We start from the raw sequence: 18,785 nt of genomic DNA on the forward strand, positions 1-18,785 counted from the left end.
GTTTACTATTATTAGAAAACAAATATTGATTTTTAGTGAATCTCCGCCCACCCGCTTACAGGAAGCGTTGCTTGACGTCATCAGTCAGCTTCGACGTCATCAGTCCGCGCCGGTAAACCATCGTGTGCACCGAAATATTTCACTACGCAGACTGAACCGACTACATTTAACCCAATTTATGTGTAATTATTAAAGTCTTACTTGACGCGATCCGAACAAGACTTTGGCTAAAATATGGATGACGAAGAAGAAACCTACAGACTATGGAAAATTCGCAAGACCATCATGCAGGCGAGATTTTACATCCGAATGCTTTTCTACCATTGAATCAATGGCATTAATAGCTATTTTCTAACAAGCAGAATATTTACTCGTATGCCTAAGATAATTAATTTGCATTGTATTGTAGCTGTGTCATGACAGAGGCTACCTGGTGACCCAGGACGAATTGGATCAGACTCTAGACGACTTCAAGAGTCAGTTCGGAGACAAACCTAGTGAAAGTCGACCCAGACGCACGGATCTTACAGTGTTGGTGGCACACAATGATGACCCCACTGACCAGATGTTTGTTTTCTTCCCTGGTAAGCTCGCATTGATCGATAACTCATTGGTTACTAGCCCTCCCACTAAAATTGAATTTGATAGCCATCACCCAAGGAGGTCTCAATATTGGTAGGGACGATATAACAGCACAACCTTCATGTACACTTTTTGCTGGGGACGGGTTATTAATAAGACCAAACAGATTGGATGAACGTTGTCAAGTTCACATTTCTCAATAATATGAACCTAATTAATAGATAGGCTAAACTTTCTCACAGCAAATTTATAACATCTTAATCTCATAATTTTTCTTAAATCTAGTCGAATAAGTTTCGCCATCTTGTTTTGAATGTTAAAGGCTAATTAACAGATTAATGCATCAAAAAAGTTGGGTCATTTTTCATCTAAATCAAGAAAAACAATGCTTTCAGATAATGTTTTAAACATGATCTATTCTTGAAATTTAAAAAAAGTTTTTCAGAAATGTTAAGATTAAATATACAAATGTTTTGCTTAAAATAAGTTAAGAAAAATAGCTAACTGAAAATAAGCTTATTTCAAGAAATCTGAGTAAAATTTACTTAAAGCACAGGCAGATAATTTCACTTATTTTTAGTAGATTTACAATGAACACTGATTCTTTACCCCAGTTTTAAGGAGCTGGGTATTTACAAAAATAAATAATAAATGGAGCCTTTCTTCAGGAAAAACTACTTTTTTTGTCCACAAGCACAGCCAAACTCAACAAAAAATGAAAGCTCCTTTGGGCTGCTTTAATACCACATTTTAAAAAAAAATCAAAACTGGGGAGAAAGGAGTAAACCTTGGTTCACTACATTTCTTACAGTTTAATTAACGTTAACAGTAGAAAACATACAGGAGGATATTTCCCTAAAAGCAGCTTCATCCTCAAGTTGGCCCTGGGAACCTTGTTAGGGTGCATTGCATCATGAATGCTTTGAAATACTAGAACGTTTTAAATCAAAATCTGTTGCCCTCTGCCCGAAAGCTAAAGATGGGTCGTCACTGGGTTTTTCAGCAAGACAATGACCCTAAACATATGGCCAAATCTACACAGAAATGGTTCACCAGACACAAAATCAAGCTCCTCCGATGGCCATCTCAGTCCCCAGACCTTGTTTTGTTGGCAAAAGGGGGTTGTACAAGGTATTATCACCAGGGGTGCTCAAAATTGTGACACACATTATTTGATGTTAAATAATTATTTCTTTATGTGGGATTTTTTCCCCACTGAATAAATGCACTTGTATTGAAGGTTGGATTTTTCTCTTTTTTCCATTAAGGTCCCATATTATTTGAATTAAAAAAAATTATTAGAAGCTAAAAAAACACATCATAACCAGGGGTGCCAATAATTATGGAGGGCACTGTAAGGTTACTTAGAAATTGGTGGTGACAATTTGAGCATCCTGAAAAGTTGATAGTGTTATGTCTCTACCGTCCCTGTGCAAACCTATGCCCTTGCCATCACCATCAATGGTTTTGAAACATGATCATTCACTTACTCATAGAAAATGATTTCTGTGCTTTTCCAGAGGAGACCAAGGTGGGCATCAAGACCATCAAAATGTACTGTCAGCGGATGCAGGAAGAGAACATCACAAGAGCAATCATTGTGGTCCAGATGGGCATGACGCCCTCAGCAAAACAGGTCCCGCATCTTCTGAAACTCTTACACCTATTTATGAATGTATTTATATACTCAGAAGTGATTTCACCCCTTCCAGTCTTTAGTGGACATGGCGCCCAAATACATCTTGGAGCAGTTTCTTCAGCAGGAGCTGCTCATCAACATAACAGAACACGAGGTCAGACTACACACCAATATTTCATTAGACTAAAATAATTACACTGGGTTTATGTTAAGGGAAAGTTCTTTGAAGTAATTGTTCTTTTATCTTTCAGCTTGTGCCAGAACACATTGTTATGACAAAAGAGGAAGTGACAGAGCTTCTGGCCAGATAGTATCCTCTCATTGCTTATATAAGTCAAATGGTTGAATGCAGTGTATTGTTTGTTGCCTTAATGTGTTCACCTCAGTAAACTGAAGGAGAGTCAGCTTCCAAGGATCCAGGCCGGAGACCCCGTGGCTCGTTATTTTGGCTTAAAGAGAGGACAGGTAACAACAGCAGAATGAAGAAAGATGATAAATGCCAAGTCAAGTAGGCCTACATCAAAATGAGCTTGCGCAACTGAAATTGTATCTTTCCATAGGTGGTCAAGATCATCAGACCGAGTGAGACAGCTGGACGATATATCACCTACAGACTAGTGCAGTGACAGGTTAGCCGTCATTTATGTCCGCCACACACTGAAAATATTACTATTATGGTTATGACAAGTGTGAATGATTCTTACTATCCCTAATTCAGCTACCAAGATGCCACAATAGAAGGATCGTTCCAGCCATTCATCATCCCCGGATTCCTGTTTTAATTGCTCCTTTTTTTGCTTCTGATTTTGTAAAATAAAAATATATTGAAAATCTAGTGTTTACATCTATAATACGCAGGGAAATGGCACCGATTATTTTGTACAGCAAATCTTGAGTGTCACAATTGAATTTGGGCAAGAGGCAGAGTTAAAATATTCACACCTTTAGAAAATAGTTTTCAATTTCATGCATGTCTTTTGAATGTGGGAGCAAACTGGACAAAAGCCATGCTATATAGAAAAAATTATATAAACTTATCGGCCATATTCTAGTAAAGGAAAAAAATGTGTTACATGAGCATGTACACTTAAAGCAGTACTTCTCAAATGGTGGGGCGCGCCCCCCCAGGGGGGCGCAGAGCGATGCCAGGGGGGGCGCGAGTGACCTCGGGGAACATGCTTTTTTTTTTTTTTTTTTTTGCCGTGCTAGAATAAAGCGTACTTGCACATCCACTCCGTGGGTGTCAGTGGCGCTCTCATTTTCAAAGTGCGTGCAGTATTTTTGAAGTAAGCAAGAGCACACGGAAGAGACTCATGCAGAGCTGGACTCACGCAGCGACCCACTGTCTTCTTCGGTTCTCACGTGTCCGGCCGAGAAGTGCCGTTTTCGGCTTGGGATCGTCACGACCACCGCCCTCACCTACGGTTCTCCCTCGGCCGCCGAGAATGCGCTTTTTTCGGGCCGTTTGCCTTTGACTTTTAATATAGTGGGAAATGAGGAAAGACCACTGTTTACTGAGTCTAAAAATGATTATAGCGGAGAAGCCAAATCAGTTAAGACGCCACTTAAAGACATTAGACCTCAATCTCATTGATAAGCCGCTTGATTGTTTTTCAGCGAAAATGTGCCGAATATTGCCAATTGTCACAATCGTCCCGCTTTGTCAGTGTTATATCAGTAAACCAGTGAGCACTGTGGTGAATCAGCGAAAATAAAAACTTTCCTTCTGTCCAAAGACTTTTTCCCCCCCTTCTATTCAGTTTTGTTTTTTTTCGGTCAAATTTTTTGGCATGCTGTCCTGAAGAGTAAATGTTTCTAATCAATTTGAATTTGTTATTATTTACTGATTTTATTACATTTTATTTTTCAGTATCAAATGGTCAAAAATGTACCTTGAGTGTATTTTTACAGTTTGGATGTGACTTTTTTTTTTTTTTTTTTAACTTCAGGCAAATTGATGCGTGTTAAGTCTTTTCTGTTACAAGCAACACAATGTTAAAAAAGTTATACTTTATTATAAGTTGATCTATGTTACTTTTTTTCTTTAATAGAAAAAAAAGGACACAATGTTAGGCTGAGGCGTACTTATAATAGTAATATAGACGAATGATACTATTTACAGTGGCGGCAGAGAGTTGGGGGGGGGGGGGCGCGAAACATTTACGTCTTCCTTGGGGGGGCGTAACAGAAAATAATTGATAAGCACTGACTTAAAGGAACACTAGGTAACTTTTCAGTTGGTTTTTAGTGACGCCGGTGGACAAACGCGGTACTGTTTTGCTTCAAAGGGATCCATGAACAGAACAGCTTGTAGTTCTTAAAACTGTTAAAATATTCTGTTATTGAAACCCCTCGTTTTCATTTGTATTCAATTTGTAAAATTAGTTTAACTATTAGGTCGCCATTGTTGACGTCGCAGGGCGATGGCGCCACATGGTTAAGCTGTCGGGCTTCCAGAGTATAACTCTAGTGACATAAACATGTCATCTGTTCAACCCTTTCAATTTGAACCTGAGAGGAAAGTTAATGAGCATGACAGCACTGTCGATATTTCACAAAACGAGCAGCAAAAGCAAATTGAACAGGAAAGACCGGATGAGACAACACGAGGGTAGGGGGACAAAAAAAATTCTGCCAAAATGCTACATGCTACACCGGCAAAATTGACACCCAAAGTACAACTGTACGCTTTATTTTGTTTAGATACATACAGAACATCCTGAAGATTCCTTAATACTTAAACGTAGTAATATCAAATAAGGGTGGTTTAAATATGCTGCGTGACTAATGTGGTCAACAGATCAACAATCTGCTTTAAAGCTACCACAAGAAAACGATGCTTCAAAGTATGAGAGGGAAACGCATGCAAAGTATTTTGAGGCAATGAAAAGGTAATAAAGACTCAATAAAAACACAAATAGTAAGAACTCACCGCTTTTAACCGATGTGTTGGATGTGCGGATGTGTTGGACGTCTCGCCACGTAGAGGGAAATAGCGTTACCCTGTCGTGTTCGTCTAATGACCGTGACAATTTATGTCATCACCCCGAGCCTTCATTGCGCACATAAAACCTGGCGCCCTCCGTAGGTCAAAACACGTACTAAATATTATAGATTTTTAAATCAATGGCAATAATTTATGTGTTTCTAAAAATATTTCAGTAAAAGAACAATTGTGGCTTTTTAGAGCCTATAAGTTTAAGTCTGAGGCTCCCTTTAAGGAAGATTGCATTTCCAAAGAGGACCAGCGCACACCCGCACAGTGTAGTAAAATAATGATCTCCCGGTCGCCTGCAGATGGATTAAATGGCGTTTCCAACGGCTGCGTGAAGGATGAATAGTAATCAGTGTTGTTAATCTTAGTTTAAAAAAGTAATTCATTACAGTTACAAATTACTTCTCCCAAAAAGTAATTGCGTTAGTAACTCAGTTACCTGAATGTAAAAGTAATTAGTTACTTGAAAAAGTAACTGGTGATAATTTTCATGATTTTTTTTCCTTAAAAAAAAAAAAAAAAAAAAAAAAAACTGGTCACACAATTTGAAGTTTAAAGGTTTTTTGGGACAATTGGCCCTAGCCCAATTCTTTCCCCTAAACTTAACTAGACTCAGGGTATTGCGGATATTGTGATAACTAGATAACTTTTGCTATGTGTGGAAGTCATTTAATGTTGAGAATCAATCGTTAAAGTTGTTAAAATTGCTCCCGTTATTGCATTACTTCCCTTCTGTCTATTTTTGACATGTGTAAGTTTTAAAACTGTTTCATCATTTAAAGATACTAGATTTAAGTTTAAGTTTTGCCGATTTAGGAGCATTTTCGATAAAAAGGGAATTAGGTTCGCCCGGAAGGTTCTCTACAACAGACCCTTCATGAGAAGTCTACTGCTTTAAGATGGCAGCTGTTTACTAACGCACCTAGTTCTTTATTATATATGTTGCTAATGCCGCCGCGTCTGTCATTTGCATCTAGTTCTGTGTGTATGTGATATCTACCGAAGCATCATGTGGGTGTAGTTTGTAGGCCATCGGCTACAGTCAGGTATTATTGGAGCCACTTAGCATAGTAGCATCGCGTTTGCAACGGCGTCACACTCCCTTGCCTCCTCCCCACTCCTGCTCTGCTCTCTCGTCTCCGTGAGTCCGTCTTTTTCCAGACTTTTCTCGCGGCAGTCAACCAACATCGTAACGCACGCCTTTCCCGCCTTAGTAACGGTAACGATGTTGCCGAGAAATTATTAGAATACTCACTACTGAAGAAAATAATGCCGTTATATTCTAACGCAGTTATTAACACTTATAGTAATAAGGTGATGAATCCAGTTAGGATATGATGGTTAGCAATCGTGTGGCTAACTGAACTCGTCAGTGCCAAGTTCGGTTGGGGGGCGGGTCATGCCAGCAAGTGAAAGCTGGGCCAATATTCTTGAGTATCCTTTTATCCTGGTAGCCTCTTTTTTTCCCCTCCTCAGACAAAACTTTTAGTCATTTTTTTTGCTCAGCCATCTTTGCAGAATTCACGCATACACATCAACTTCTGTCTATAATGAATGAGGGAAGTGACGTATGCCGTAAAGCAGTGGTCTCCAACCCGGTCCTCAAAGGTCCCGCTGTGGGTAGAGGTTTTTGTTCCTGCCGATCCTGCACAGATAGTTGAACCAATGAAATTTCTGCTGAAACAAGCAGCATCTGACTGCAATCAACCTACTGCACTTGTAAAACACCAGATTGATGAAAAAGTGTTTTCATTTGTCTGGTTGGAATCAGGCCCGGATCTAGGTTGATCCACCAGAGTGGGCACTAAGAAAACTTGAGGGGGCACCCACAATGCAGGCTTTTTTTTTTTTTTTTACCCTCTGCATTTCTCTGGGTTTGGGACCGGCGCAAGTAGGACACTGGCTTGTGTCCCGTTGAGGCTGCATTATTTTTTTATTCTTCATCTATCTACTTATTTTCGCAGTCGGCATGATGTTATAATGACGTCATCTCGCCATTTTGAGATGGGGGCACGCACAGGTAAACAGCCGTAGACAAACGCTGTCTGAAATTCATAATTTTCAGCTGTGTTTTGCGTCTTTTTTCATAAAAACGTCTTAAACATGACTTATTATTATCACGAGTCACTGCCGACAGACGCGAGGAGGCAATACTACTTAAAATTAGCGTGTATTGGCCTGCAAATCTGCCCATACAAAGTCGCAGCTGATTGCTGGATAAACAATCCAAAGGAATTGTCTGCAGTGGAGTTCGGAAACATCTACAACTACCTAATAAAGAATTGTGGGATTGCCTGTGAAGACAGCAATGAGAGAGGATGTATCCGCGTGTCAGTGGAAATTAAACACGCCAACTTTTGGCTAAAAGACAACTTATTCTGCGTCAATTCTTCCTACGAATGCAACGTTGAGCTGCAACCACCTCAACACAAAATATGCACAATATATGACATCGCATATGTACTGCACTATCTGTAGCAAACTGCATATTAAAATATGAATAAACAATTAGCAGAGCGTCCGAGACGCGGTTTTGCCGACCCTCTAACTCGTGGGTAATTAGCATATCACAAGTTTCATGCTAAGTGAATCTGTCTCACTTTTTTACCACTGAAGTACACACAGTTCACATATTTACGTTTTTAAACACATTTAAACAATAAATACCGGCAATGCAACTTCAAATTCAAGGCAAAGTGGTCACAGAGACGGCGCGAACTGACTGCGGCCGTCGTCTTCTGATTCTCTACTGGAAAACGTCCCTTCCATGTTGCAGTTTCATTCAAATAAAGTGCGCATGAGATGCAGTAAATTAAGGCGTCCACTAGATGATGCTAATAAGACGTAAAAGAAACGCAGGTATTCAATCACAAAACCCATCAATCTTTTATGCATAACAGAACACCGTCATTTTGATTGGGTGGGCACGACTCACGTCTGGGTGGGCACCCCCCCATACATCCGGCCCCAGTTGGAATGAAATCCTGCACCCACAGCGGGATTTGAGGACCGGTGTTCTGCCAAAATATTCTACATCGGCGAAACGTCTACATTGGTCGAATTTGACACCTAAAGTACTACCGTGCGCTCTAAACTTGTTTTGTTTGGATGCATACAGGAATAACGTACTAAAAAAATGCATGCAGAAAATACTTAAATGTAGTTATATCAAATAAAGACTGTTTAAATACGCTACGTGACTAATGTGGTCAACTGGTTCAAAGCTAACACAAAAAAAACACAATGGTTAAAAGTATGAGAGGGTAATACATGCAAAAAGTATCTTTGAGGCAGTGAAAAGGTTCTAAATAACTAAATAAAAACAAAAAGTGAGTACTCGCCGCTTCTAACCGATGTGCGCATGCGTGTGGATGCATGCGCAAGCGCCCTGAGCATTGTGTAGGACAGGGGTCGGCAACCTATGACACGCGTGTCAGCACTGGCACGCGAATGGTTAACCAGTGACACGCGAGCGCATGGCAAAAAAAAAAAAAAAAACAAGAAAAAAGCGCCTTTTTACATGAAATTTAGACATTTTCTGTTGCGCGCCCTGTTATTTAAGCCACACACACATCCAAGGGAATTCCTGTGTAAAGAGACATGGGATTTACTCACGTCATTGCTTTCACGTATAAAAAGATGTCCCGAGAATGGAGCGGGTTGGACGCTTGCACAGACTTGTCCCGTATTGCCCATTGGCGCGCTCTGTGCGGGAAGGGCCGCTGGCGCGATTTTATAACCTCTGACATTACGTCATTTTTGGTAGGCATCGGCTGGCACAATGTTGGTCAAATCGTGTTTTATTCCAGAGTCAGCGTTCCCAACGTCGTAACTGCAGCCAATTCAATCTCATCAAGACTGTATTTAAGAGTGTTATTCCCCCACCAAGATCTGCACCCGCGGCTCCACCCGGGCTGGTATGGGGCTAGATCGGTCTTCTAGCCCCACACGCCCGAGGCTTCCATGCGCACCACGAGAGCCAGCCTCCTCGGGGAGAGGCGGCTCCACTCGGGTTCTCGCCCTAGGCTTCCGTGCGCACCGCGATAGGGAGGCTTTCTCTCCCCGGGGAAAGGCTCGCTCCTCGCGGCTCCACCCGGGCCCGCGCCCGAGCCTTCCGTGCGCACCGCAAGAGCCAGCCTCCCGGGGGCCGCGGCGGTCCACCCGGGCCCGTGCCTCTCCCCGGGGAGAACAAGTGTCAAACGCCATTACGAGACAAAACATGAAAATTAATTCAAGGATGAGTCTGACAAGGCAGAGACATTAAAACGTGCTGTGTCCAGGTACAGTAAACAAACACACCCTGAAAACCTTTGTCACTGCTAAAAACACCGCCACCGAAGCAAGCTATCACTTTGCTCACTGCATTGCAAAGCAAGGAAAAACATTTACTGATGGCGAATATATCAAAGAGGCGATCTTGTCAAGCTCAGAGGTTTTGGTCGATGGCTTGACTAACAACGAGACACTCAAAAAAAAAAAAAAAAAAAGGATAAGCAGCTAAAAGTCACAAAGTACAACCCCGAAATCAGAGCTGAGCCAAGGAAAACAGGGCCAGGGATCACATTAAGGTAGGCATCTTTTATCTTTGTAATATAAAAGAATATCTAAAATGCTGCATATACTGTTTAAGTTGATAGTGAACAACTAGCTAGTGAACTGTTGCACTTATTTTCAAGTTTTGACATTTTCTACAATATGCATTTATTTTTTAGTTAATTGAAAAAGAATGGTAGTTATACGATTTCAATATATGTTCATGTTGTTTTCTTTGGGGTAAAATTACAGCTCTGTTGGATATAAAAAATTGGATGTGCGTCATTAATCTCGGTGTGGCACACTGATTGACAAGAAAATTTGAAAGTGGCACTCCACACCAAAAAGGTTGCTGACCCCTGGTGTAGGACGTTTCGCCGCGTAGTAAGGAATGGCCGAACACCTGGTTGAAGAGCACAGCCATAAAGCAGTCAGCACACTTCTATTTTGTGTGTGTGTGTGGCAGTTTCTCCCACCCTCCTAAAATTAGTGCTGTTAAAAGCGATACAGACCCCCCTCAAGATATAAAAGGTGTCATTGAACTACAAGAGGCATTCAAAAAGTCATGCACTCAAGTGCATTGCTGGTACAGGATTTTACCAATCTTGTTTATATTTGGCACAAACATGACAGGACACACCTTCTTGCGATTGTTATATGTGTTTTTCTTATTTTCAGATTTCTAAAGCTTAAACTAGCTTCCAAAATGGCTGCCCCTCTTGAAGCTTGTCAGAAACAAAGAGCTGTAATAGAATTCCTTGTTGCTGAGGGAGAAACCCCTCTGAGGATTCACAACCGGCTGGAAAATGTCTACAAGGATGATACCATAGACCACAGGTGTCAAACCGATTCCAGGAAGGGCCAAGTGGGCGCAGGTTTGCTTTCCAACCAATGAAGAGGACACCTTTTCACCAATCAGATCTTTTACATGTGTAATCAGTTCACTGTGTCAGGTGCTGCTTGTTTCAGCAGGAAGTTCATTGGTTAAACTCTCTTCACGGAATCGGTTGGAACAAAATCCAGCACCCACTTGGCCCTTTCTGGAATCGGTTTGACACCTGTGCCATAGACTATAGTACTGTAAAAACATGGGTGCTGCGATTTAAAAACAGTACTGAAGACCACGAAGAGGTGGGTAAAGCCAGCATAGCCGATAAGCCCAAAAAGTTCCAGGCCAAAAATTCAGCTGGCAAAATTATGGCCACCGTTTTTTGGGATTCTCAAGGTGTAATCATTGTGGATTTTTTGCCGAAGGGTGAAACCATTAACTCTGAGGTATACATTGAGACTCTTAGGAAGCTCAAAGCAAGAATTCGACGTGTTCGGCCCAACTTGGACATGACAAATGTGCTCCTCTAGCATGACAATGCACGTCCTCACACAAGCATCAGGACCATGGAGGTCATCACTTCATTTGGATGGACTGTGATCCGCCATATCCTCCCGATTTGGCACCGTCAGACCACCACCTCTTTGGTCCAATGAAAGGACTCCGGGGCAACCGATATGGCAATGACGAAGTGAAAACTGCTGTCAAGAATTGGTTTAGAGATCAACCGGCTGAGTTCTACAACACTGGTATACATGAGGGTTCATAGGTGGACTGTAGCTCTTGAGAGAGGTGGAGACTATGTGGAGAAGTAAAAATGTAATCCTCACACCTGTACCTTTCTTTTGATGTATAATACATGTTCCTATTATAATTTGTTTGTACATAATAAAGTTATCATCACAAATGTTATGAAAATATTTTATAAAAGGTTGAATACTTATCTAGTGTTGCTTTAACACTACTGTTGTGCACTTTGTCAATTAACCTTGAAATGCATACAACTAAAAAAATGTAAATCTCGTTTTTATTAAAACAGACAAAAACAGAACTGCAGCACATTCATATCAGCGACAAGACAAAAAAATTGTGCTGAAATAGAACCAGCAGCACTTTTAAGGTATTAAAAACATCTTTGGACATTGTGTCAATTCCAGTAAGAAAGCTGAGGGAAAGCTGCAAACAAAATAATTGATGAGCATTAGAGGGATTTTTAGACAAATTCGGGCATGCTGGCTCGGTTTCTGCTCAGCGCCAACTTCTTGCTGCACAGGCGCAGCAGGACTCTGGAGCGACCTGACAGTGGTGAGCAGTAGTAATAATTGTTGGACTGGTTGATGTTCAGCTCAGCCAAGGATGTGATTAGACTGCCCTGGGCTCCGCTCGCATCCCCCTCATCTGAAGGGTGTCCAACGGGAGGCGACGGAGGACTCACGTCCGGCTCTGGGCTGTCCCTGTAGCTCAGCTGCTCCTCGTCATCCTCCGCCTCGTCGCCTCCCGGCTTGGTGCTCTCGTCCTGCTCGGAGTCAGAGTCTGGGAGCTGCTCGCTAGAGCCCATGGAGCCTGAGGAGGTACCCGTGTGGCCTGTCACTATTGATCATTTTCAAAATCGTTTCAATCGATTAGACTGAGGAACTTATTTTGATTTTTTTAAGTCAGATTTTTTTTTGTATAGACTATAACTGAACAGCTGTATTTTTACTATATTTAACACAGGTAGACAAATTAGTCATTAGCTCAACAATTAATCATTCAGCAATCATCAGGAAACTTCTGAAGGCAATCGGATGCACTCAGAGAAAAGTGATCAGTTTTAAATTTTGACAAAAATTCCATGAAAGAATGTCCAATTTTCTTTCCACACCACAGTTGTATGCCTCTGTGTTGTGTTTCACAGGGTTCTTGCACCATTTCAATAATCAAATTGAATGATTTTTAAGACTTGAAAATTTTAGGACCAAAAAATGTGCAACAAATTCTGATGAAAAACACGAATTTGCCTGTAAACACAAAGCTGCTGCCAGACTGCTGGTGTTTTTCTCCTCTCATGTGCAATTTGACGGCTTTGACTCTAATTGTCCCCAATGAAAAAGTCTTTTTGCAGACTTTGCACAAGGGGTAGGAACCTCTGGGTAACTCATGATACGATACGATGTGATTTCACGATATGGCGATACATCAATTATCAATACATGGGTCAGCAAATCTTTCCATGATATTCTACAAAACAACTCAAACAGAAAAACAAGATCTTTTCATTTTTCTACTGTGAATTGGAATGAGTTTATCCCTAGTAGACGTTCAATCCATTTGAAGTGGACGTCTAAGGCTGTCAGTGGCAGCCAGTGCCAGGCAACGAGTTAATTTTGGGCCCAGTCCCCAGACATGAACATCATTGAGCATGACTGGGGTAGGGTGAAAGAGGAAGCATGGAAGACGAAACCCAAGAATGTTGATGAACTCTGGGAGGCATGCAAGACTGCTTTATTTGATGTTCCTGATGACTTCGTCAATAAATTGTATGAATCCTTGTCGAAGCCCATGGAAGTCATACAAAATATTTAATTTGGATATCATAGCACCACTACTTAATTCACTTATGTTATGTAACATATTTTTGTATTTGAAGTACATTTTTTGTTCAATTTTCACACTACTTTCTGTAGGCGACTAAACTTTTGTCTTGCCAAAATTGGACCTTTATGAATTCATTAAATGATCTTTTTTCAGTGAAACAAATATATTTTTGTACATTCAACATCATTTGGGAGGGTCTTAGCTTTCATATGAGCCATTTCTGAAACCAATTGAATAATTAAAAGTCAGGTTTTTAGTAGGGCTGTCAAAAATATTGCGTTAACGGGCGGTAATTAATTTTTAAAATTAATCACGCTAAAATATTTGACGCAATTAACGCACATGCCCTGCTCAAACAGATTAAAATGACAGTACAGTGTAATGTCTGCTTGTTACTTGCTTTTTGGTGTTTGGCGCCCCCTGCTGGCGCTTGGGTTCGACTGATATTATGACATGAGAATTGTGTAATTATTGACATCAACAATGGCGACCTACTAGTTTATTTTTTGATTGAAAATTTTACAAATTTTAATAAAATGAAAACATTAAGCGGGGTTTTAATATAAAATTTCTATAACTTGTACTAACATTTATCTTTTGAGAACTACAAGTCTTTCTATCCATGGATCGCTTTAAGAGAATGTTATAATGTTAATGCCATCTTGTTGATTTATTGTTATAATAAACAAATACAGTACTTATGTACAGTATGTTGAATATATATATCCGTTTTGTGTCTTATCTTTCCATTCCAACAATAATTTACAGAAAAATATGGCGTATTTTATAGATGGTTTGAATTGCGATTAATTACGATTAATTTTTAAGCTGTAATTAACTCGATTAAAAATTTTAATCGTTTGACAGCCCTAGTTTTTAGTAATTGTTTCTACAAAATGGATGAGCGACAAGACTTGTCAGGGTCTGTATGTAGAAAGAACAATAAAGCTGATGACCATACCTGCTGTTTCTGTTGAATTATCTATAAAACTATTTTATTTTTGTCTGTTGAATGTTTATCCTAACAACTTGAATAAATATTACTAAGCTTCAAAACATTTCTTTGAGCATGTTTGATTGTCAGTGGGACATCAATATTACAAATTGACAAAATCTTTTTACATTTTTGTCTTTTTTGGTCCAAAATGTTATAATAATTATTATAATTGGTCAGTGAATAAAACAATAGTTTGGACATGACACTGTCTTGAAAAAAGGGACTCAACCAGGCCATTGTGAACTATTTTTGTCTTTGAAATACCAAAAGCAACATCAAAGGCATGCAAATTCAGACAAAATAGGCTCGGGTGTTAAAGGGTTAATGAACGTGTTTTAATTTTATTTATTTATTTTAGATTTAATTACGTCTATAAAGTGTGCTTTCATGGAAGAAACCAAGTTGTTAGCTTTGAGGGGCTGAAAGGATTTTTGACAATTTTGGCTTGAACCGCTAAATCTTCAAAATGGTTGATTATTTGCTTAGCCCAAAACTCACCACAGCCTTCATCCATTTTGTCCGACTCGGACTTGCTCTTCCTGTGCGAGCCCACATCTTCCTCGCCATCTGCGGAACTGCTCGTAACGTCTTCACTGAGGGCCTGAACCTGCAAATCAGAGTCATTAAAACCTCCACTAAAGCAGTAATTGTAAAAATATTTCATCAAATGTCGATTGTTGTTAATTAACGCCAATGAGTTAATGTACAGGTAATTAATGTATTTTTCAGACCATCAATGAAGGTGTTTATCGGGTGCACTGTCAATTTTGGGCTACAATAAAATTATTTTAAGTGCACCTAATAGTCTATAAAATACAGTACGCCAAACAGACATCTGAAGAAATTTGATGTTTAAAAGCTGACCAGTCGAGCGGAAGAGGAGGCCGAGCGGCAAGTCTTGAGACTCTGGGAGCTCTTGGATTGAAAGATGGTGGTATAGAAGACGATGAGTGCCTCCACCACACGGGCCTGGTGGGGGTAGTCCACCAGCGAAGAGAGTGACACGGTGGCCCCCGTGGGGCGAGGACGCATCAACGAAGGCCCGAACACGATCCCCAAGTTACCGGGACTCATTTTGTTGTCCTCCTCTAGCTCGGCGATCCTGAAACAAGCAAGACAATAAAGGAGTTTTGACGCTACGACAAAAAAAAAAAAAGCCACAGCGTCCGCTTTCTCACCGACGCAGATGGCGAATCAGGTATCGTAAGGTGGCCATGTTGGCTTTGGGCAGCTCCTTCAGAAGCTCCTTCAGTTTATCCACCAGCACCAGCGTCTCCGGCTCGGTTTCGGCGCCGAGGTCTACCAGCTGAGCCCCTCTGCCCGTCGCAGAGGAGCCGTCGGGATCTTCGGTGTCGGCCTGAGCGCTCTCCTTGGCTGAACCCACCAGACTGTTGTAAAGGTGGAATGGCAGGATGGGCTCTGGCAACTGGAATAGACGTCATCAATTGTATCAATTTTAGTAGTGCTAGGGATGCACCGATCACAAATTTCTAGCAGTTTGCCCATCACAATTTTTTTCTTTAAAATTCCAATCAATCTTTTTCATTGTAAAAAAAAAAAAAAAAAGAAACCGGCAGGTAAGAGCATAAATAATACCTTTTCGATGAGAATACCGATACTGCATGTGAAGTTATCAGGTTAAAAAGTATGTTGTCTTTGGTGGCATTAAAACCCTGAGAAGTTGCCACGAAAGTGACGGCCGAAACCTCCCAAAGTGGTCATATTGACCGCCGTAAAAACAGACATGACGACGTGTCACACGTTTCGCAGTGTGCATGCAATTTAATCATGTGCCGATTACCGGTTTCAAAGTGGTATGAAAACGTCAAAGTTTCAAAACCGCAAACATTTTCTGTTATACCATCCCTAAGGTATTCGCTATTTTTTATGTCCCAAAAAAGCATGGAGAAATCCCTCGCTTGGAGCTGTAAGGCTCAAACCTTCCCCACGGGTTGTTGCTCAGTGTCAGTGAGTCAGCTGTGCTACACGATGGCTGGAGGAGGTGAGGCTCCTAAACTTTTTCCCCCATCGAAGAAAATGAAATCACCGGTATGGGAATAATTCGGCTACAGAAAAGCTAAAGACGGCCGCGGCTTAGAGGAGGAGGGCCGACCAACATATAAAACATGTTTGCACAGGGTGGCTGCTGAGGAGGCAATACCTCCAATATGATTTTGCATTTATACAAAATTAAAGGTTAGTAAACACTGTCATGATCGTTTCCCACCAGCTAAGAGAGTTAACTCCAGCGTGTTTAGTGTGTCTAGTAAAACGGGTGTTTTTTTTTTCTCTCTGGTAACTGTCTATGTTGTCTGTCAATGAAAAATGTGTGCGCGCCTATATTTTGTGCTGGTGCACCAGAAGAAAAAAAGTTAGGCGCACCAGTGCCTTGGCAATAGGAGTGGGAACCTCTTGGTACCTCACGATTTGCTATACAAAGCTCACGATAACGATGATCTGACGATATGGCGATACAACGATTATCGATACATTGGTCAGGAAATCACTCTAGGATATTCTACAAACAACTAATAAACAGAAAAACAAGCTTCTGCTTTGAATTGGAATATGTTTATCATTAGTAGACGTCCAATCCATTTGAACTGGGAGGGTGGCAGCGAATGAACATTCGTTCATTCGTTGCCATCCCTCCCACTTCAAACGGATCGAATGTCTATGGCCGTCAGGGGCAGCCAATGCCAGGCAACGAGGTAATTTTGGGCCATTTAAGGTCATTTACCTGTTGATTTTCAGTTACTTCCCGTTGATTTTGGGGTATTTTATGGGTCACTTCCTGTTTATTTTGAGTTAAAGAACAGGAAGTGACCGGAGAATCACCCAAATGAATAGCCAGTGACTCAAACTCAACAGGAAATGACCTGTAAATGCCCTGAAAATTGGACAGAATGACTGAACGCTCTATGAACGAATGTTCCCAGTCTAAATGGAATGGGCGTCAAGCACCGTCACTGCAGCCTTAGAGTTAATTGAGACACTATTATGGTGGAAGATTTTGGTAGCAACTTGTTGTTTCATTTTTATTTATTTTCAGATTCTCAAAATCGGGTGACTCGGATGCAAAAATATGCGATTGGGACATCCCGACTAAAACGTATGAAATCGGCCCAAATCCATCGCCCAATCAATCGGTCAGTGCACCTTTACATTAAAAATGTCCGACACTAAGCAAGACTGACCTGTCTCAAGTAGAGCTTGAGCACATTGCTGATGTCGTGCGGAGAACATTGCGACAGCTCTACCAGCTCTTTGCCATTCTCAAAAGCCTGACACAGCTTCTCCACGCGCGTCTTCACGCCATTCACCCGGTAGATTCCCTGGAAGTCAATGTGCAGACACACATTAATACAGAATGTGGTTAAATTTACCATGGAATTACAATACAGTCACAAACAAGTGAAAGAGAATCCAAACATGAAACAGAAATCAATGTATTAAATGACAAGTGCATTAATGATTCTTTCCATTTCAATGATGTTCTGATGGAAATCGTTTAAATAACTCTTGGAGAACTACATTTCACATATGTGACATGCTCAAAATCAATTGAACGTTTCAGATCGTTCCTGTTTGATTAAATCTTAGGACAAAGAGCTTTCGGATAAGTGAAAACAATGCTAGTTGAAAAGAGCATTATCAGTGTTTATCGAAGTTGCGACCTAAGGAAGTAGAGCAGGGAATCCCCGACAAAAAGCAGTGCATACATTTCTTTTGTTTTATATATGTGTTACTCCTTACCCAGATTACGGCTGTTCAATTTTGCCTTACAAGAAAATCCTAATTATTTTCTCTCAAACAAGATTTTCCAATATCGATTAAGATTTCTTAGCAAAATAGAAATAATGACAAATAAAGTATTCTGAATGTCATCTATTGAAACTTATTTTTTCTTTATCAAATCTGAAAGTGCCAGTGAATTTAACTGTTAATAGACACAGAACAATCCCTTAAGAGCATTTTTTGTTCAACAGACTCCAGCTCTGTTCTTAAAGTGATAATGAAAGAAGAAAGTGCATATACCCGTTTGAAACAAAATCAAACATAAGAAAAGGTAGTCAGTGAGTCTGTAAACCAAATAGTCTGTCAGCAAGTCAGTCTGCCACCCTGCGAGCTGGCCAGGCTCAGGGTGATGTGCTGTCATATTTTTCTCTGGTCTTACGTACATAAATTAATAATTAATGCAAAACTGTAAATCAATAATAACAATATGCAAGGTGGCAATCACCTTGTCTCAACAAATATGCACCCTAGTGAAAGGTAACAAACAGACTGATCCCGTATGTTTGTGAGCACCTCATCTTTACAATAGACGTCAGGTCAAACACATTAGTGGGCCAATGAACAATGTGCATATAGATTCAATTTTCAAATGTAGACCTACGCATTTTGCCAAAATATATTATTGTATGAGAACAAAAAACAACAAGGCATGCTTTTAGTTATATAATCTATTAGCAGCAATCTTGACACGAAAACGAGAGGGACACACATACTCGCAAATACTTTTATACTTGTTGTGGTATGGTGCAATACACATCAGCCAGACGTGGCGCTGTATTACTGTCTGTCGCAGTGTTGTACATTTAAGTGTGCAGACGAAGTAAATGAGGTGTTG

General features: G+C 40.5%; 2 protein-coding genes across 4 annotated transcripts in view; one reads left to right on the plus strand and one right to left on the minus strand.

Moving 5' to 3' along the window:
* Positions 1-100: 100 nt before the first annotated feature.
* polr2eb (RNA polymerase II, I and III subunit E, b) lies at positions 101-3,052 on the plus strand. The gene is made up of 8 exons (XM_057841961.1): positions 101-291; positions 410-584; positions 2,103-2,218; positions 2,295-2,375; positions 2,473-2,531; positions 2,608-2,686; positions 2,782-2,850; positions 2,940-3,052. Exons 1-7 carry the CDS (start codon positions 235-237, stop codon positions 2,845-2,847), a joined length of 633 nt encoding a protein of 210 aa, XP_057697944.1. The 5' UTR covers positions 101-234; the 3' UTR covers positions 2,848-2,850; positions 2,940-3,052.
* An 8,536-nt stretch (positions 3,053-11,588) lies between these two features.
* Positions 11,589-18,785, minus strand: part of arhgap45b (Rho GTPase activating protein 45b) — a 44,473-nt gene continuing 37,276 nt past the window's right edge. For all 3 annotated transcript variants that reach the window (XM_057842021.1, XM_057842020.1, XM_057842022.1), the window contains 5 exons: positions 17,350-17,487; positions 15,331-15,578; positions 15,017-15,254; positions 14,651-14,759; positions 11,589-12,141 (listed from right to left, as the gene is read on the minus strand). In XM_057842021.1, coding sequence (XP_057698004.1) covers positions 11,792-12,141; positions 14,651-14,759; positions 15,017-15,254; positions 15,331-15,578; positions 17,350-17,487 — 1,083 coding nt within the window. In that variant the 3' untranslated portion in view covers positions 11,589-11,791. The remainder of the gene's footprint in view (positions 12,142-14,650; positions 14,760-15,016; positions 15,255-15,330; positions 15,579-17,349; positions 17,488-18,785) is intronic.

This window comes from Corythoichthys intestinalis, chromosome 7, assembly GCF_030265065.1.
Source record: "Corythoichthys intestinalis isolate RoL2023-P3 chromosome 7, ASM3026506v1, whole genome shotgun sequence".
Lineage (NCBI taxonomy): Eukaryota > Metazoa > Chordata > Actinopteri > Syngnathiformes > Syngnathidae > Corythoichthys > Corythoichthys intestinalis.